The sequence below is a fragment of the Ptychodera flava genome, chromosome 8 (assembly GCF_041260155.1).
Source record: "Ptychodera flava strain L36383 chromosome 8, AS_Pfla_20210202, whole genome shotgun sequence".
Lineage (NCBI taxonomy): Eukaryota > Metazoa > Hemichordata > Enteropneusta > Ptychoderidae > Ptychodera > Ptychodera flava.
In genome coordinates, this window is record NC_091935.1 from 42595251 (window position 1) to 42611567 (window position 16317).

The 16317-nt window shown below is 37.5% G+C and overlaps 1 protein-coding gene across 3 annotated transcripts in view; it reads right to left on the minus strand.

The window, feature by feature from the left end:
- The window catches only part of LOC139139385 (zinc finger FYVE domain-containing protein 16-like), a 190000-nt gene that overhangs the window by 25563 nt on the left and 148120 nt on the right, over positions 1–16317 (minus strand). For all 3 annotated transcript variants that reach the window (XM_070708286.1, XM_070708287.1, XM_070708285.1), the window contains 2 exons: positions 8414–8657; positions 3360–3642 (listed from right to left, as the gene is read on the minus strand). In XM_070708286.1, the coding sequence (XP_070564387.1) occupies positions 3360–3642; positions 8414–8657 (527 nt within the window). The remainder of the gene's footprint in view (positions 1–3359; positions 3643–8413; positions 8658–16317) is intronic.

Sequence of the window (16317 nt, forward strand, 5' to 3'; positions counted from 1 at the left end):
TGAAGCCTGCTCTACTGACAATGAATGTAAATTTCTCTGGCTTTACCCACCAAAGCACTCTGCAAAAGCATAGACCAGGACTCCTTAGGCCAATTCAGACTCTGAGCAATTTTCTCAAAATGGAGGAAATATTTATCAACATCCTTTTCTTGGAAAGGGGGAACTAACCTGAAATGCTTAGTGATGTCAAACTTGTCTGAAGGGAAGAATTTTCCTGACTGTCCAAGCTCTAAACGTCTCATTTCTAACTGTAGTCGATGTTCTTCCAATTCTCTCTCCTTTTCTCTCTGTCTTTCTTCCATTTGTAATTCTTCTCTCTCATTTGTAATTCTAGTTTCTTGATCTCCAAATTTGTCTGCATTTCTAATTCTAATTTTCTGAGTTCAGAGGTAGACTCGGGCTCATAATCTTTCAGGGTGGATTCCTCAAATTGGCCTAAATCAACTAGATGTTTGGCAATACGGTACTGTATTTCCCTCTTGCGCATAGATCTTTTGACTTCTACTTTAAGGAAATTGGCCAGTGTTATGAGGTTGTCTTTTCTGAGGGAATTAAATGTGTCCTGATCAAGGTCATCCATAAATTCGTCTGGTTTAAATTCCGCCATGATTAAATTTCGCTGAGTTCACAGTATACAGTAGTTTTGAAAAGGCTGGCAAAATGTTGTCAAACGGCTCAAAATATTCGTCTCCCGGACGAGCCCCCAATTTGTTACGTGCAGAGAAAACGAACAAAAGGGTGAACTCAGCAAATAACGTTTAAACCAAATTTATTACAAAAATAAAACTAATTGCTAAGTCAGGGATAGAGTACAAGCTTTAAAAGTGTACAGACTACTTATCTCAGCTGGGACGGCAAAGCTCCAGTCTCAGAGTTGTAACAGTCAGTCGAATGAATGAACAGTCCTTTGGCTTGCAGGCTTGAAGCTGCACAAAGTCCACAGTATAAATCCAGCGTTGACAGTGAAGGTCTTGAAAAGTCTTGAGAATGACTACTGCTGGAGTTTAGTAACACACAAGAGACACGATCCCAAAAGTCTGACTGGAAGCTGTGCACGTCCCTTTTATAAAGGCATGTAAGAACAATCTAGAACTTTTATTGACATGCTAATTACTGTTCTAAAATTATCTCCCTTACACAACTAATCAACTTTCCAGAACATTCCAAACATGACTAATTGAATTCAAGGTTGTGAGGTCATCAAGGGCAGTGACCTTGGGAATGTTCTAGACTAATTGAACTCAGGTCATGATGAGTGTGGGGGAAATGACCTACATAACAATAGGATGCATGCACATCACGAAGACTTGCAGTGTATTTGGTCCGGAATGATTTAAAGATTATTCATGTACAACGAGACTTGATTTTCTCCACTGCCTTTTCAATCGGCGAAGATTTGTCGTACTTTAATCAGTCCTTCATTGAACCATGGAGCACAAACTTTATTCAAGAATAACCGAAGATAGAGCACTGTCATATGCGTTCACAAGATCGGTCAGGAAACTGTCCACATCAGTAAGCATCGATTGTAGAGATAATGCAACCTTGTGTTGAAGTTCACTAAAGTTGATGTTTGTAAGTTTTCTAGAAGACCTGATGACTTTCAAAGGGCTTGGTTTTGAAAAAGAAGTAGAAAAGTGAAGAGCGGCATGGTCTGATGGTAGAAGCCAGTCCGATTCGATATTTGTAACACATGAATTGTCTTCCCTGGTGATAACCAAATCAAGAGTGTGACCCTTAAAATGTGTTGGACCAATCACCTGTTGAACCAACCCCATAGATTCCGATAGATTGATGAACTTTCCAGAATCTGTATCATCGGGGTTGTCCACGTGGATGTTGAAATCGCCGACAACAATCAGTCTCCCTTGTGAGTGAATAACAGTCTCCAACAAGGTGGCGAATTCGCACAGGAAGTTGTTGATATTCCCCTTCGGTGGTCGATAAATAACAATTAGTCGAATCATAGCTAATGAAGTGATAATGTTACCATCGATGACTTCAAAAGATTGAAAAGCCGCATTCTTATTTGTTGTGAACGTTAAATTAAATTTAGTTATGACAGCTGTACCTCCACCTTTCTGTTTTGAACGTGGTACCTGATATATGTAATAACCAGTAAGTGATGATGAAAACCGGGCTGCTATGGTATTATCGTTTTCCTTGAACCAGGTTTCAGTCATTATATGAATACGTCAGTCTTGTTTTGTATGATAGAAGTGGAGACGGATTGAAATAGACATATTACACGCTTTGGAAGGAAGATAAATGAAAGTCTTGACTTAGCTCAGGAGAGAATTTCCTTGGGCACTGTATCGAGTTGTATTGAGTTCAAATGTAGAGCCCTGAATATCTTATGCTCGGTACAAGCACAGACACTAGACATAAACAAGAAGGGGAAAGTCTAATATCTTTAGGTACATAACGGTGATTTTAGTGATAAGTCAGTACGCTTTGTTAGTTGTGATCAGCAGGGATTAAGATCGTCCAGGCCACAATTTGAATTTGAGTAATAATATTTGACATCATACATTAATATTTAGAACAGAGGTCAAATGGACATTCTGGACCCACGCTTGCCTTTGTGAAAATATGTGTTCTCTGAATTGAATAGCCGTGTTTTGTAACATTTTTTCGACATAATGGCAGTCGCTATACATTAACAGATGTCATGTATGAGATTGGATGGAAATTAACACTGTTCACGTGTCAAATTTCTGGAAATGTCGGAGCAAATCGAGTGTCTCTTATGCATAGTGTGGCTTTTTCACATTTGCATAGTCTTACCATGATCCCTCTTTTATAGGGGACCTTAGCGTTTAAGGTGAGAATTCGCCTGTGTGCTCAGTGAGTGCGTAGACAAAAACTGTTAACTTGGTGCAAAGCAATTGATACGGCTTAGTGTTGGTCGCCATTGGTCAAAAATCTCTCTCTTGTTGTTTCCATTTTTCGGTTGAATTCATTGCAAATTTAAATATGTCTTTGAGTGTAATTCAACTCATCGCTATAATTAGGGCAGAGTTTATTTGTAAATATTGTTTTTTTCATTCAACTGCAGTATCTGCTAATTTGCCATACCAATTCCAATGCTGACTACGGCAAACATGTATATACCTTGCCCTGAGTACCGAAGTGAACAAAACAAATATGTCCTTTCCCTTTTGCATGTTGAACCTGCAACCAAAACACTTCAGTCTTGTTCGTTTTTCACAACATGAGACATTCTGAAGAGTGGTTTGCTACCTTTTAACATTTCATAATCCTACAGAGTAATGCCCGTCAATAAACGTGTATCGCATGAAGTGAACACATGTCGCATATCTGTATCATTTGGCATCTAAACTTTTAAATAGCCTTACCCTTTCAGCGCCAATGGTTACTCGTAAGCCAATCTTTGACATATGAATTTCTTTGAGCCCATCTAAGTGAGGAACCAGTGCCATACAACATCCTTTAGACAGGGTTTCAGCCAATCGACTTAGATCTACAGTGTCACATCTTTGGTCAACACTTTCTTCACTATTAAGGAAAAAGACTTCAGTCCATCGAATGGCTCTATTTTCACCCATGTAGTCAGTGCTTTTCTGAATACGTAAACTGCTGATACCTTCCATTGATTTGCCATCAACAGGACTCACCACTCTGTAAATGTCAAATAATCAAATAAATAAACAAATAAATAAATAAAAATCTAAATTTTGTACTTTAAAATATATATATTATATTCAACTATATTATATTATATCATATCATATCATATTGTATTATATTATATTTAGGGGCTATTACATGAAGTTTGATCGATATGGCGTCACATCTGAATGATATGTCTGTATTTTGACTAGTTGTGCAGCAACGAGTCAAAATACAGACACATCACGAGACATGTGTTGATCAAACTTCGTGTAATGACCCCTTTATAATACATGCATACTTTGGTTTCACTGTTTTCCTGGCAATGCTCTGAAATTAGCCCTGATATTGACAGAAATTGACCTTGCTTGTTAACTCGCTGGACTCCTAGAAAGTTGGTTGCTAAGAAGTGATGGCAACCATATCACTTGTTGATATTATTCCGCTATTGGACCATTCCACTTCCCTGGAGGGTTGCACTGCACTGTCACATCGAACAATTTAAACATGAGATATCAACACAGGTTTTCACAATTTGAAGGACATTTATGATTAAGCTCAGTACAATGGTAGATGAAAAAATATACGCTGGGTAGTGTAAAGTGAGTAATTTTTCATGTTGGGAAAAGTAACTGCAGCCCTTCACGAAGTTGCGAGACCCACCAAAATTAAGGTCAAAATTGAACTTGCGCCGGCAGCATTAAAGACAGTGCTCGAACTCGCTATGGTTGGCCACTCAGTCTACAGAGAAAACATCTCTATGGCATCAGTAAATGTAAGGTGGATATGGTAGTCATATCATTGACTGAGTCAGTTCATCTCCAAGAATTATACATGTCCTTAGATGTCCCATATGTCAAATTCATCATCTCAGAAAAGAATGTTTGACCGGATTAGGGGAAACTTGAAGTGAGTATGTCATTGTAACTCGTTGAATGGTTCATAGTGATGTAGATGTTGTTTCAGTACAAATAAAACATTTCCAAGGTATTTACATTGTCTACTTGAATACATTTTACTGGCTTACCTAAATATAATTAAACTTGTTTTAACGACCTACATGAAAGATTGACTTTCTCAGTAGTATCTCATGCTTTGTGTCCAAAAGTTACAATGAACAGGATCAAGACCTTTCTGAGTTACTATGAATATATATTATTGTATGATTTGTAAACAGTATGTGCATCTTCTCTGTCGTGTATTTTCAGTGGTGTTTTCAGATTTTTTGTGGCTCATGTACGGTTATACTTGATATAATTCATGACATAGATATTAAAACTCATCAACAAGAAACTTGTAGTATAACGGTTCTGTCATGATGCAGTCGAGCAGGACTGTGCTCTTCAGCAGCATAGATGACATGAAAACATCACAGAGGACTGTGAACAGCGAGAGATGTTGCGATGTCGGTCGCAATGCTTACAAACTTTCAATGCATTTATTTGTTTGTTTGGTTTTGGTAAGACTGTGATGGTACTTAAGTGAAAATTGACCAAAAAAGTTTGACATAGGAAATGGCCAAATTTATAAAAATAGAAAGTAGTATAGATACAGTCCTCAGAGCATGACAAAAACTTGATTAATCCTTTGAGTGCCAAAGTCAATTTTTGTCACCTTTAAAAAATGTACCCCAGTCAAATTTTTTCAGATTTTTACCCAAATTTTGAAGAAAAACTGTAGCCAATGAAAATTGGTGTTTGTTTGGTCCAAAATTATCAAAAAATACTGCAATTATACAGTGTCGCTCAAATTTGATCAGAATTGGTATATACCAGTATGGGTACCAAAGATCAACAATAAATGTTGTTTCTATCTGTTCAGTGCAAGAAAATTCCACGTTGATGTTGTGACAATGATTTCTGCACAGTACAACCAGAAAAACAACAAGAAATATTTAAACCAGAAAAACAAGAATGACAAAAGTAAATAAGGTCTGAAACTTTAGGTACATCTCAGGCCCTGCATCTACCTGTACACCAAATATTGAGATTGTGGCTTTGGCAGTATGGGAGCCTTTGTGTGTGACGGCCATACATCCGCACATACATACCATTTACATACAGATGCCACCGACTCACCATATAAGCTCTTTTTGGTATTTATATAAATACCAAATATGAACTAAAAAATTGCAGAAAAATTCATAAAAATTGTTGAAATGTTGCACTAAAATTTTGGTGGAAAAAATTACAGCGCTCAAAGGGTTAAAAAAGACTGCACTTTACCATCATGCTGTGTAATCAATGCATACAGTAAATTGTAGATCCTTAATTTACATCCCCATTTTTAGCTCACGTGTTCACACACGTGGGCTAATGTCATAGTGATGTCTGTCTGTGTGTGTGTGTGTGTCTGTCTGTCTGTTTACAAGATAACTCAAAAACGCCTAAACAGATTCAAGTCAGATTTGATACACAGGTACCATATGCTACTTGCAAGAACTGATTATGGTTAGTGTGGCTTGCATATTAATGAAGTTATGCAATATCATTTTTGTCCGTACAATGGTTTCCCTATGGAGACGGTAATGACAGTGTACACATATATCAAGAAATACTGCACAAAATTTCATGAAACTTTTCACAGATGACAATATCAGAACATTATGATGATACTGTGAGCGTCATGTCAATTATCTGCTCATTTGCATATTTAATGAATTTTTGTTATTACTGACATAACTCTGAAATTCCTGCACCAAACTTGACCATACGTTCAACAAATATTGATCTGATGTATATCTCATTAAACTCAGAAGCATTGCGCAATGTCAAGTTAATAAATAGCTCATTTGCATATTTTATGAAGTTTTGTAATTAGTCATATAACACCGATGTAACTGCACCAAATGTGATGAAATTTGCTGCAGATACTGATCCGACTGATATCTAACTGTGGTGTAAAAGATTTCGTAGTGTGGAGTTAATTAAGGGTTCATTTGCATATTTAATGAACTTTGCAATTAGGTATTTTACTCTGAAATTACGACACCCAAGTCAGTGAAATCTGGTACAGATATTGATCTGATATATTGTACTGAGAAGCATTTGTCAGTGTCAAGTTAATAAATAGCTCATTTGCATATTTTATGAAATTTTGTAATTAGTCATATAACGCCAAAATAACTGCACCAAATTTGATAAAATCTGTTGAAGATACTGATCCATGAGATATCTAACTGTGGTGTAAAGCATTAAGTAGTGTGAAGCTAATAGGCCAAACCCGGAATTCGAATCGACCACGGTACAAACAAAGCCATGTGCGCAAACGCACACAGACGTACGTGTATTTTTCCATACGCGTTCAGTACACATGTGGGTTTGTTTGTACCGGCATCACGTGATTATTTGGGCGTACTGAGTATGTAGAACGGCGTACGCATCGCGTTCTTTTTATTCCGGAGTAGAACCATTAAGGGTTTATTTGCATATTTAATCAACTTTGTAATTAGGTATATCTCTGAAATTACGGCACCCAATTCGCTGAAACCTACAATAGATATTGATCTGATATATATCTAATTGTACTTTAGAAGCATTGGGCAGTGTTAAGTTAATAAATAGCTAGATCATTTGCATTTGCTATGTTGTTTTGTAATCAGTCATATAACGCCAAAATAAATGCACCAAATTTGATGAAACGTGCTACATAAGTTGATCTGATATATAGCTAATTGTCCCATGAAGCATTGAGCAGCAGCGTCAAGTTAATAAACAGCTCATTTGCATATTAAATAAAGTTTTGTAATTAGTGATTTAAGTCTGAGAGTACTGTGCGAAAGTTGATGAAACCTGCTACACATAATGGTATAACAGATATCTGATTTTTCTGTGATGTGTACTACTATTAATGAACCTGTTGTAGACACATGAGCATATTCAGTTCGCATCTGGTTCAAAGTTAGGTTGTGAGGATTCAAAGATAGGTTGACAGGGTCTAAAGTTATGACGTCACATCTGAAGCTATTTAATAGGATCTGAAATTGGGTAGATTGAACCTTAAAATTTAGGCCAAGAGGATTTAAAGATTAGATGTATAGGAATCCAGGGTTAGGAAGAGAGTTTCTAAGATAGGTCGATAGGAATCTAAAGTTAGGCTGTAAGATGCAGAAGTTGTCTTAGGCTGGTTGCCAAGCCTGATTTTGAAGTTAAATGTTCGATGGACAAGGGGAAACAAGAAAATTTCAATTTTCTAATCAGTGTCTCTTGTGAAATTGTGCAGACCACCCTTCAACACCATTCTGATTTGACACAAGCTCTATGCTAACTCTGGATGGTAGGGCTATGTTTACCAACTATGACTCTCAGTGTGGGAGGTGCGGCCAGAACATCCAGCACTGCTATGCAGAGCTACCTCTATATGTACAGGTCTCTGTGATATATTGGTTAGGCATAGCCTCTAGCTGATGACTAACAGACCTACAAACAAAGCTAATCTGACGTACAATTTTATTCTTATACTCTTAAACAACTGTGACTCGCTTTTCAGGGCAAATACTTTGAAAATAACAACTACCCATCATTGTTGTAATGAAACTAACACATCTGGACTGAATTTAAAATTTTCATAAATATTCAACCAGTATTCCACCTGGTTTCATTTGGAGATTGTTTAGTTGCTACTGTTCGATGATCTGTAATTTACAGGAACATTTCCAGAGTTTTTTGTAATTTCTGATTAATTTAGATTCTAACCAGAATGAATGGACGGGAGGGAGAGTAACAAGAATTTCATGCTTTCCTTTCTTAACGTTAGGTTGAAATTCGTTGTTATTACTAACCCAATATTAATTTTCACATCATCTTCAACCCACTGTACAATAACGGATTCTTCCGGATTTTCTGTCCCAATAGCACCACAGTGAATGGTAAAATCTTTCATTTCTCTCAGGGCATGCCTCAAAGCTTTCATAGTATCTGCTGGTATTTGAACCATTAAACCATCTTCTACGATGCTTGATTTAGCCATCAATCCAGAACTGCTTTTCAGCGCTCCATTAAACACAACAAAACTGGCACCAGTGACTGCAAATGAAGTATGGCAAAATTTGTGAATAGAAAATGAGAAAATAACAAGATACAGTGATTGTAATTGACATTTATCAACAAACCTTTAAAATCTCTTTGTAGTTCTGAATAACATATTGTCAGAAAATAGTAAAACTATAAATGCAATAGTGTTCACATTTTGATGAAAAGAGAGCTGAAAACAATAAAAATACCGTCAATGACGCTGTACCTTCTCAAATGTGTGGCCAGGTCAGGTAATTGGTTGTTGGCATGGAGTTGTTGGTAAATAGTTGATGATGTAGGGGCATGAGGTGGGATATGGACCCAAAGAACCCAAAAGATGATTAAATACATCAATCAAAAAAATTCTAAGCTACTGTATAAACTGCCTAAAGATAGTTCAATGTGGAAAAAAGTTAAACAATTCAGAAATAAGAATTTACAGTCCAAAATAGTAATGACGCACTTCCTTTCTGACCTGAGTGCATGTGAAATACACAACCTGGCATCTGTAAATTAAATGTATACCAAGTGATCATTTCCAGTCACTTTTAACTGTTTTTAATGGATTTTCCAAAGAGTCCTGTGGAAATGATGAAAAACGCCTATCTGGTCTTGTGTTTGTATAACCTCATGGCTGATAATTGTCATAGTATTGAAAAAAAATTGAAAGTGAAGAAATTACTGTTTTTAATAGGCATATTTTCCTTGAAATACATGACCGTGTAAAGAATATATGCTAAAAGTGTTTAAGAGTAAATTTCTTTTCAAAAAATAATTTAATTTGTGACCAAAGGATTTTTATTCTTTGAGTTTACAAATTCAAACATTGCAATTTGTTCAATCATCTTGTGCAGTGCAAAATTTATAAAATGACTGAAAACAAAAAAAATTGGCAGAATTACAGTCTTTGTGATGTAAAATTATGGGTTGACATCACGATAACTGTTAATCTGTTTGAAGTACTAATATACTATAATTTAAAAAAGAAAAATTCATGCAGAAACGGTAAAATATATTGTCAGCAATGTAGTGTTAATTTTGACTTTAAATCAAAATATGCCTTTGCTGGATACCAAATATATAGGGCGAAATATCAGCCATGTTCAGCAAAATCCACACAACAGCATTGATCCTTTTCTAATTTGATTTGATTTGCTTATGTTATCCTTGTATGACAGTCAGTACAATATGGAACTTGAACACAACACAGTGAATAAGTATGCTGTAAATGAAATGGTGTGGCTGCATCCACATGCAGCAATAGGAGTGCCTTTGTCTCTCACCCTCATTTCCAACCTGTCCCATCCCTGAAAAAATAGTTTGGTCTTATATTTATAATGTTAATAATTTCTGTATTTGTTAAAATGTGCGCATCTCAAAAACTTTTGATCATAAACATTTTCATTGTTTTTTATAGTTGACCAATCAGTTAACCTGTTTATTTTGAATATTTGCGCATTTTTCCTCAGTATTTGACATTTTCTGAATACCTTCTTATTCAGTTTGTCATTTTCTAAAAGTTTAAATGCTCCATTGTGTGGTCAAGCTTTCCACAAGCATCAAATGTGGTACTTCATATAGGAGGGTCTGCCTCTAGAGGGCGGGCATCATGAACACTCCTGTGTTTGTTGGTTAATTCCTCCACTTAAACTTCTGATTGCACTGTAAACATTGAACATGGCCGACGTCCGATTTTCCTGTCTAAAACTTTCACTCATTTTCGTTCATATGACTCTGAAACTCCAGGAAACGATTGGGAAGAAAGGGTTATCTTGAAATATTGAGGTACTCGCCGATATTTTGCAAAATTAAATGAGAAAAAATGCAAGGAAAATGCCGACAGGCTTACACAATGACAGTTTTCAGACTCGGAGGCATATGATCATCTCTGCAGATTATGCAACAGGCCCAGATCACGTGAGGCCATGAGGGGATATCCACGCAACTCAGTACCAAACACTAGCGCTCACAGAGTGAGCAAACACAAAGTGAGTACCCCTAACGTCAGCTCAGTAGTCTGTAATAGATTGTAGTCAACTAAGAAACCTTGGAGAAAGGCTTAACACAGTGGCTATGCCGCTAAGTCCCTTTTGATTTTTGTCATAGCTCAAAATCGTTCTCCCACACCTCAACCTGAGCCATGAACACCCCCACCAGTTTATGATATGACCCATCACGATGGCATGCCGTCAACGGATCTTGACAGACGGAAGTCTTGACAGACGGAAGTTCTTGACAGCAGCATATTGGTTTTCAACTCTAATACCTTCTCTGTCTATAAATAGACACGAGAAGGTAAAAAAGTAAACATCATCTGGAGATATTTGCTCAAGTAACCATCCCACCAACCTTTAAAATGTTACTGAATGGTTTTTGAGATATCTCCCTCTACAACACACAGCACACGGCATATGCTATGCCATCACAGAAATCCTTTAGACCTTTTTTTTCTATGGACTAATATACCTACAGGCATGTAACTTGGAGCAGAACCTGGAATACCTATGGACACTGACAGTGCAATCCAATTATTACCGTATTCCTCCGATTCTAAAACCCCCTTTTCAGAACCAAAGGTGACGGAAAAGATGAGGGGGTTGTATAAAGGGATTTCACTGCAAAATAAAATCGTAGTTAATTTATGCTAATTATACAATGTTATGCAAATTCTATGCTAATGTTTTTTGATTCACGCGAGTGCTCAGACAACTCATACTTTGTGATATCGACTCATGGCCATGCTGCGTCGATACTGGCAGTCGAATCTGTACGGTATAAATTAATGGAGATCGACAAGTTTTGAAATTTAGCGTATTTACTCATGGATGTAACACTACCATAGCAATAAATCTTCATATTTCGTGTACAGATAATCACCACGATACTTCGTTGCAACAAGTACGCTCCCCAGCAGCAGCTATAAGCTCCCCATAGCATGGCCGCAAAGGTCAGACAAGGAGTAAAGGGAAAGTCCCTAAAGTTCCACAGGCTGTGATTGGTCAATTCATGCAATAGGTCAAAGGTGTCAGTGCATGAGGTCAGGGTAAAATTCTGCTCAGCAAATGCATACAGTGTGAAGGTGTTCGTCTCATGTTTTCTATTTACGATTTTCAATTGGCGTACTCCTTAAAATAAACGATCAATTACACGTTGTGAGTTTTATTATTTTGCTCCTATGGTAGTTTCAAAAAGTCTAACCGTATCTTGAAACGAAATGTGCTCTTACGAACAGGCAGGCTGGAACTGATAATGTGTTGAAGCATCAGCTGGCCGAGACGAAAGTTTGCTCCGCCAATCTGCTTACAATTTGATGTATTGAATTTTTGGCAATATATCTTTGAAGTTTTTTTCATTACTTGTATCGATGAATGAAATGTCTCTTGATGTGGAATTCAGTCATCTATGATCAACTGTTCGGAATATGGTACGAACATGCACGTTTTTGTTCTAACAATAAGTGTATAGGGCCGTTTATGAAGTCGGGTATTTTTCCCTCGCAAGACTTCGAAAGCATACCAAATCTTGAAAATCTGTTACACTATCGCCTACTCATTGCCGGGACTAGTTCAGGAAAAGGACACACACAAGCAAGAAGTGCCGTTCAAACAAAAATGCCTTTATTACATGAGAAAAACTATGTACAAAATTGATAAAACTTTAATGAAAGAAATTCACAGAATTTTCAGTTCATGCGCAGAATAAACTTCGGATGTCGCGTTTGTCGATACAATTGCCCTCTTCATCGAAGTCAAACCCATCGAAGTCTATATCGTCATCTTCCCCCTCGTCATCAAACACGAGTCCTACAGCTTAATTTAATAAGTCGTCATCGAGTACCGGAATCTCCTAGGAAATCATGTTGTCTTCAGTTCCGTCGAGCGCATTCACGATACCCGTGGAATGATTTTTTCACCACTTGAAATGAGCGAATTGTACTTGATCGACACATTCAGAAACCCGACTATCGCAATGTTCATGTTATGGTAGCCAAATGGCATTGAAATATTTGATTCGTACGTATCAAGATGATCAAAAATCTGCTTATTTTGACGGTAGCAAAATGACAGTGACAAAAAGGCGGCATTGTACTAGATCAGGACGCTCAAAAATCTAACTCTTTTAATGTTCATTTACATAGCGAAATCCCTGTGGAATTTTATCACCAGGAACGATAGAACGTTCCCGATTGACATGTTCCAAACCCCAACAATAGTGTGCTTGTTTTGAGGTTTGATACTTCACTTTGGCACTTGTTTGTGACTTTGATACTGAGCAGCGTAGGTGTTGCGGATATCCTTGTCTCATTACATGACAATGGCTCTATTGTTCCAGTCAGAATTTGGGTGTACCCCACTGGGGGGTGTTATAAACGAACTAATGGCCAATTACGAATCGATAAAATAATCCGGGGGGGGGGGGGGGGGCGTTATAATCGGGCGGGGTATTAGAATCAGAGGAATAGGGTAGTGTTTTTGTTACAGTCTAGAAATGTGGAGGCAATGTTAACATTTCTCCAAATTGATTATATGTACACACATGTGTGAGTTAGTGTGTATGACAGATAGTGTATCAGGTTCCTTTTATCTCCCACTGGTCAATCGCTACAGCCGTCGCATCAGTGATACGTCTAGCAATGTTGTTCATTACTCAGCCACTTTGCTGGATGTTCTGCAACATGCCTAGATGATCTGCTGAAAGAAACCCCAATTACTAACCTTACTGTAACCATCTGACATGGGCTGTGGCGATAGCGCTCAGTTTGATACATTGATACATACTGGATCAAACCATTTTATATCAGGAAAGTTGAATGGGATCGGAAGCGGGAATACAATATATATTATGGAAAACCATGCCTGTTTTATACGATTTGTGTTTGTGCGTAGTTTTCTCATTAACTTTCTTTTACTTACATTATTTACTTGCGCAAATTACACTGTACGGAGCCTGTTGTGTGCACAATCGACACCATGCTAATGATATGGTTTATTCCATCGAGAAGGAAAGTTGAGATTAAATTTCTTGTACCTAACTTGAACATGTGTAACAACCCCGAATTAAACAATGTTTCAATTTCAAATGACGTACAGAAGAAAGACTTGTCAAGGGTATGCAAGCAAGCAACACTTGACCTATGCCGAATTGATGAAATTTATCAATGTCAAAATACCGTCTTTGGTCAATGTTTCATTTCAACTGCAATAGTGAGAGGACATCCGTGAAGCTAAGTGGTGATGATATGTATAGATGTGCTTTACCAGTACGGCTGACTACCTGAGAGTAAAAATCGTAGTAACCGAAGGATGTTCCCCTCCGTAAGTCTGCATCCAAAGTCTGGCAATGACATTGGTAGAAAAGAGAACTGTACAACACCAAAGCGGGATACTGATACAGATTATCCAACAGATATCGACAGGAATTCCCGTGCTCAACAACTTTGGTTTAGCAATTCGGACAGCAAAATGAACTAGCAAGAAAGAAAAGATGACATGGTTCTGTCAAAGTTGTGTTCTCTAAGAGATGAAAAAATGGCAACTTACAATCAGAGAAAAGAAATGGAGAGACCAGTAGCTGAGGCAGAACCAGTCGGTACAAATACTAGAAGCACCTGTAATGGCTGCCATCGAAGGGGCCACAGATCGACCAGAAATGTAAATAGTGAGGCCTGTTTACTGGGAGAAACTTGCAAAGGCTAATATGTATATTATAGAAATAACGGGCGACATGCTGACCATTAACGTTTATTTGTGGGCAAGGGCGAGAGGAAAGCCAAAAATTAACGGGCGAGGCTTGCCGAGCCCGTTAATTTGGCTTTCCTCCAGCGAACGACAACTGGGCCCCAGAAACTGAGCAATACGCGATGCACTGTCACGCACGCTGTAAAAATAGGCAAATCCAGAGATGTTTTCAGAAAAAAGTGTCTCAACTTGACCTACAAGTGCTCCATAATATTTTGTGATTGATTATGATTAACGTTTGAGTTGTAAAGTTACGATACTTTGAGTTGTTAATCTTGTTATTCATATTCATGGGCATGTAAACAAACCATTACTGTGTATTTGTGGTCATTCACGTGGTTCAGCTCGACAAATCAAAATGTGACGGGCAGGGCATGGTAATATAATTTGCAGTCGACAGGATAAACATAAGACTGACTTCATGGCTCAGCTGAAGAAACTCAAGGATTGGGAAAGTAAACTGACTAAAGCAATCAACGAAAAAGAAAAAGAACTTAAATAATTACAAGATTTCCACAGTGGATCCCAAAGTGCCTTCACAATAACTATAACCCCTTGACTCCACGCTGCTTTTCTTGAAAAGTAGAGTTCTAGATCGAAACTTGGAAAGGTTTCCTTACAAAGGGATATCAGTCTTTTACGCAAGTCGTACGACAATAAAGTTAAAAAATTGTGTCAATTACACTGTGCTCCCATTTTACAGAGATACTAAGTACTAATACACACATGACATTGCATTCTTACAGGTTGATTACTGAGAAAATTCCATTGCAGGTCTAAATTAATCTTATACCCCAGCAATATGAAATGCTCAATCTCATAATGACTTTTACCCATCTGACAGAAAACAACCCTAGGATCAAGACTATCATGTTTAAAAGCACTCCAACAAATACTTTGGGAGAAAATGATTTTTTGATAAAAAAATGGGAAAAATTGCCCCAAATATACAAATATGAAAATTTCACCACAATTTGAACGAATCTGAGAAAGGCAAACCCTGGGATCATACATACAAGTTTTCAAGGCAATGGGATGAACACTTTCAGAAAACAAGATTTTTTGACCAAAACCGGGAAAATCGCCTAAAAAATACAACTTTCAAAGTTTCACCACAATTTGAAGAAATGTAACTAAAGTCACTATAAAGAGCCTCATTACCAAGTTTCAACTAAATCTGGCCAGTGGTTACAGAGTTTTAGCAATTTGCAGGATTTTTCCTTTTTTTCCCCTCATTTGCATATTTTTGACTTTGACATGTTCAATTCAACAAATTCACATCTCTATCCCTGGGTGCACCTGTCCACCAAATACTAAGGTGGTAGATGCTGCGGTTTAGGAATTTTTAATGTGGATGGACATACATCCGCACATACCGTAAAATTCCCAATTGAGGCCGCACCTCTAATTGAAGCCGCACCCTGACTTTGAAACATTGTCTTGGCTCATTCTTTGCCCATTTTAGGTTTTTGAATTGTACCATAGTAGAAGCCGCACCCCTTCTCTGAGCTCATCATGAAACAATGCATGCTGAAATTCACACCAGCTGGCTTGTGTCGCGTCATTGACTTGTGCTAATGATTGACAGGTGTCTTTCTTACAGAAAAAATACACAATAAAAAGTTCCTTTTTAACAATACTACCATTGTGCATTTTGTCATTGATAGAAACAAAAGTACAAACAATGCCCCATGTATCGGTACGTTTGTGTGTATGTTTGAACACGGCCGAAGTTTTTGTCAGTGTGGTAAACACCGCCATAGTCAATAACTGATGCAACAATTTTTTGAAGCAACGGTGTTTGTGTACAAGTTAAAATAGTTGAGAGATTGAGATACCATGTTTCAAATACGTAGGTTTCATTCAATACCCACTTACCCTTACCGATGCCTGACGTACAACACCACCACCTGCATCATATTGACATAATGAAC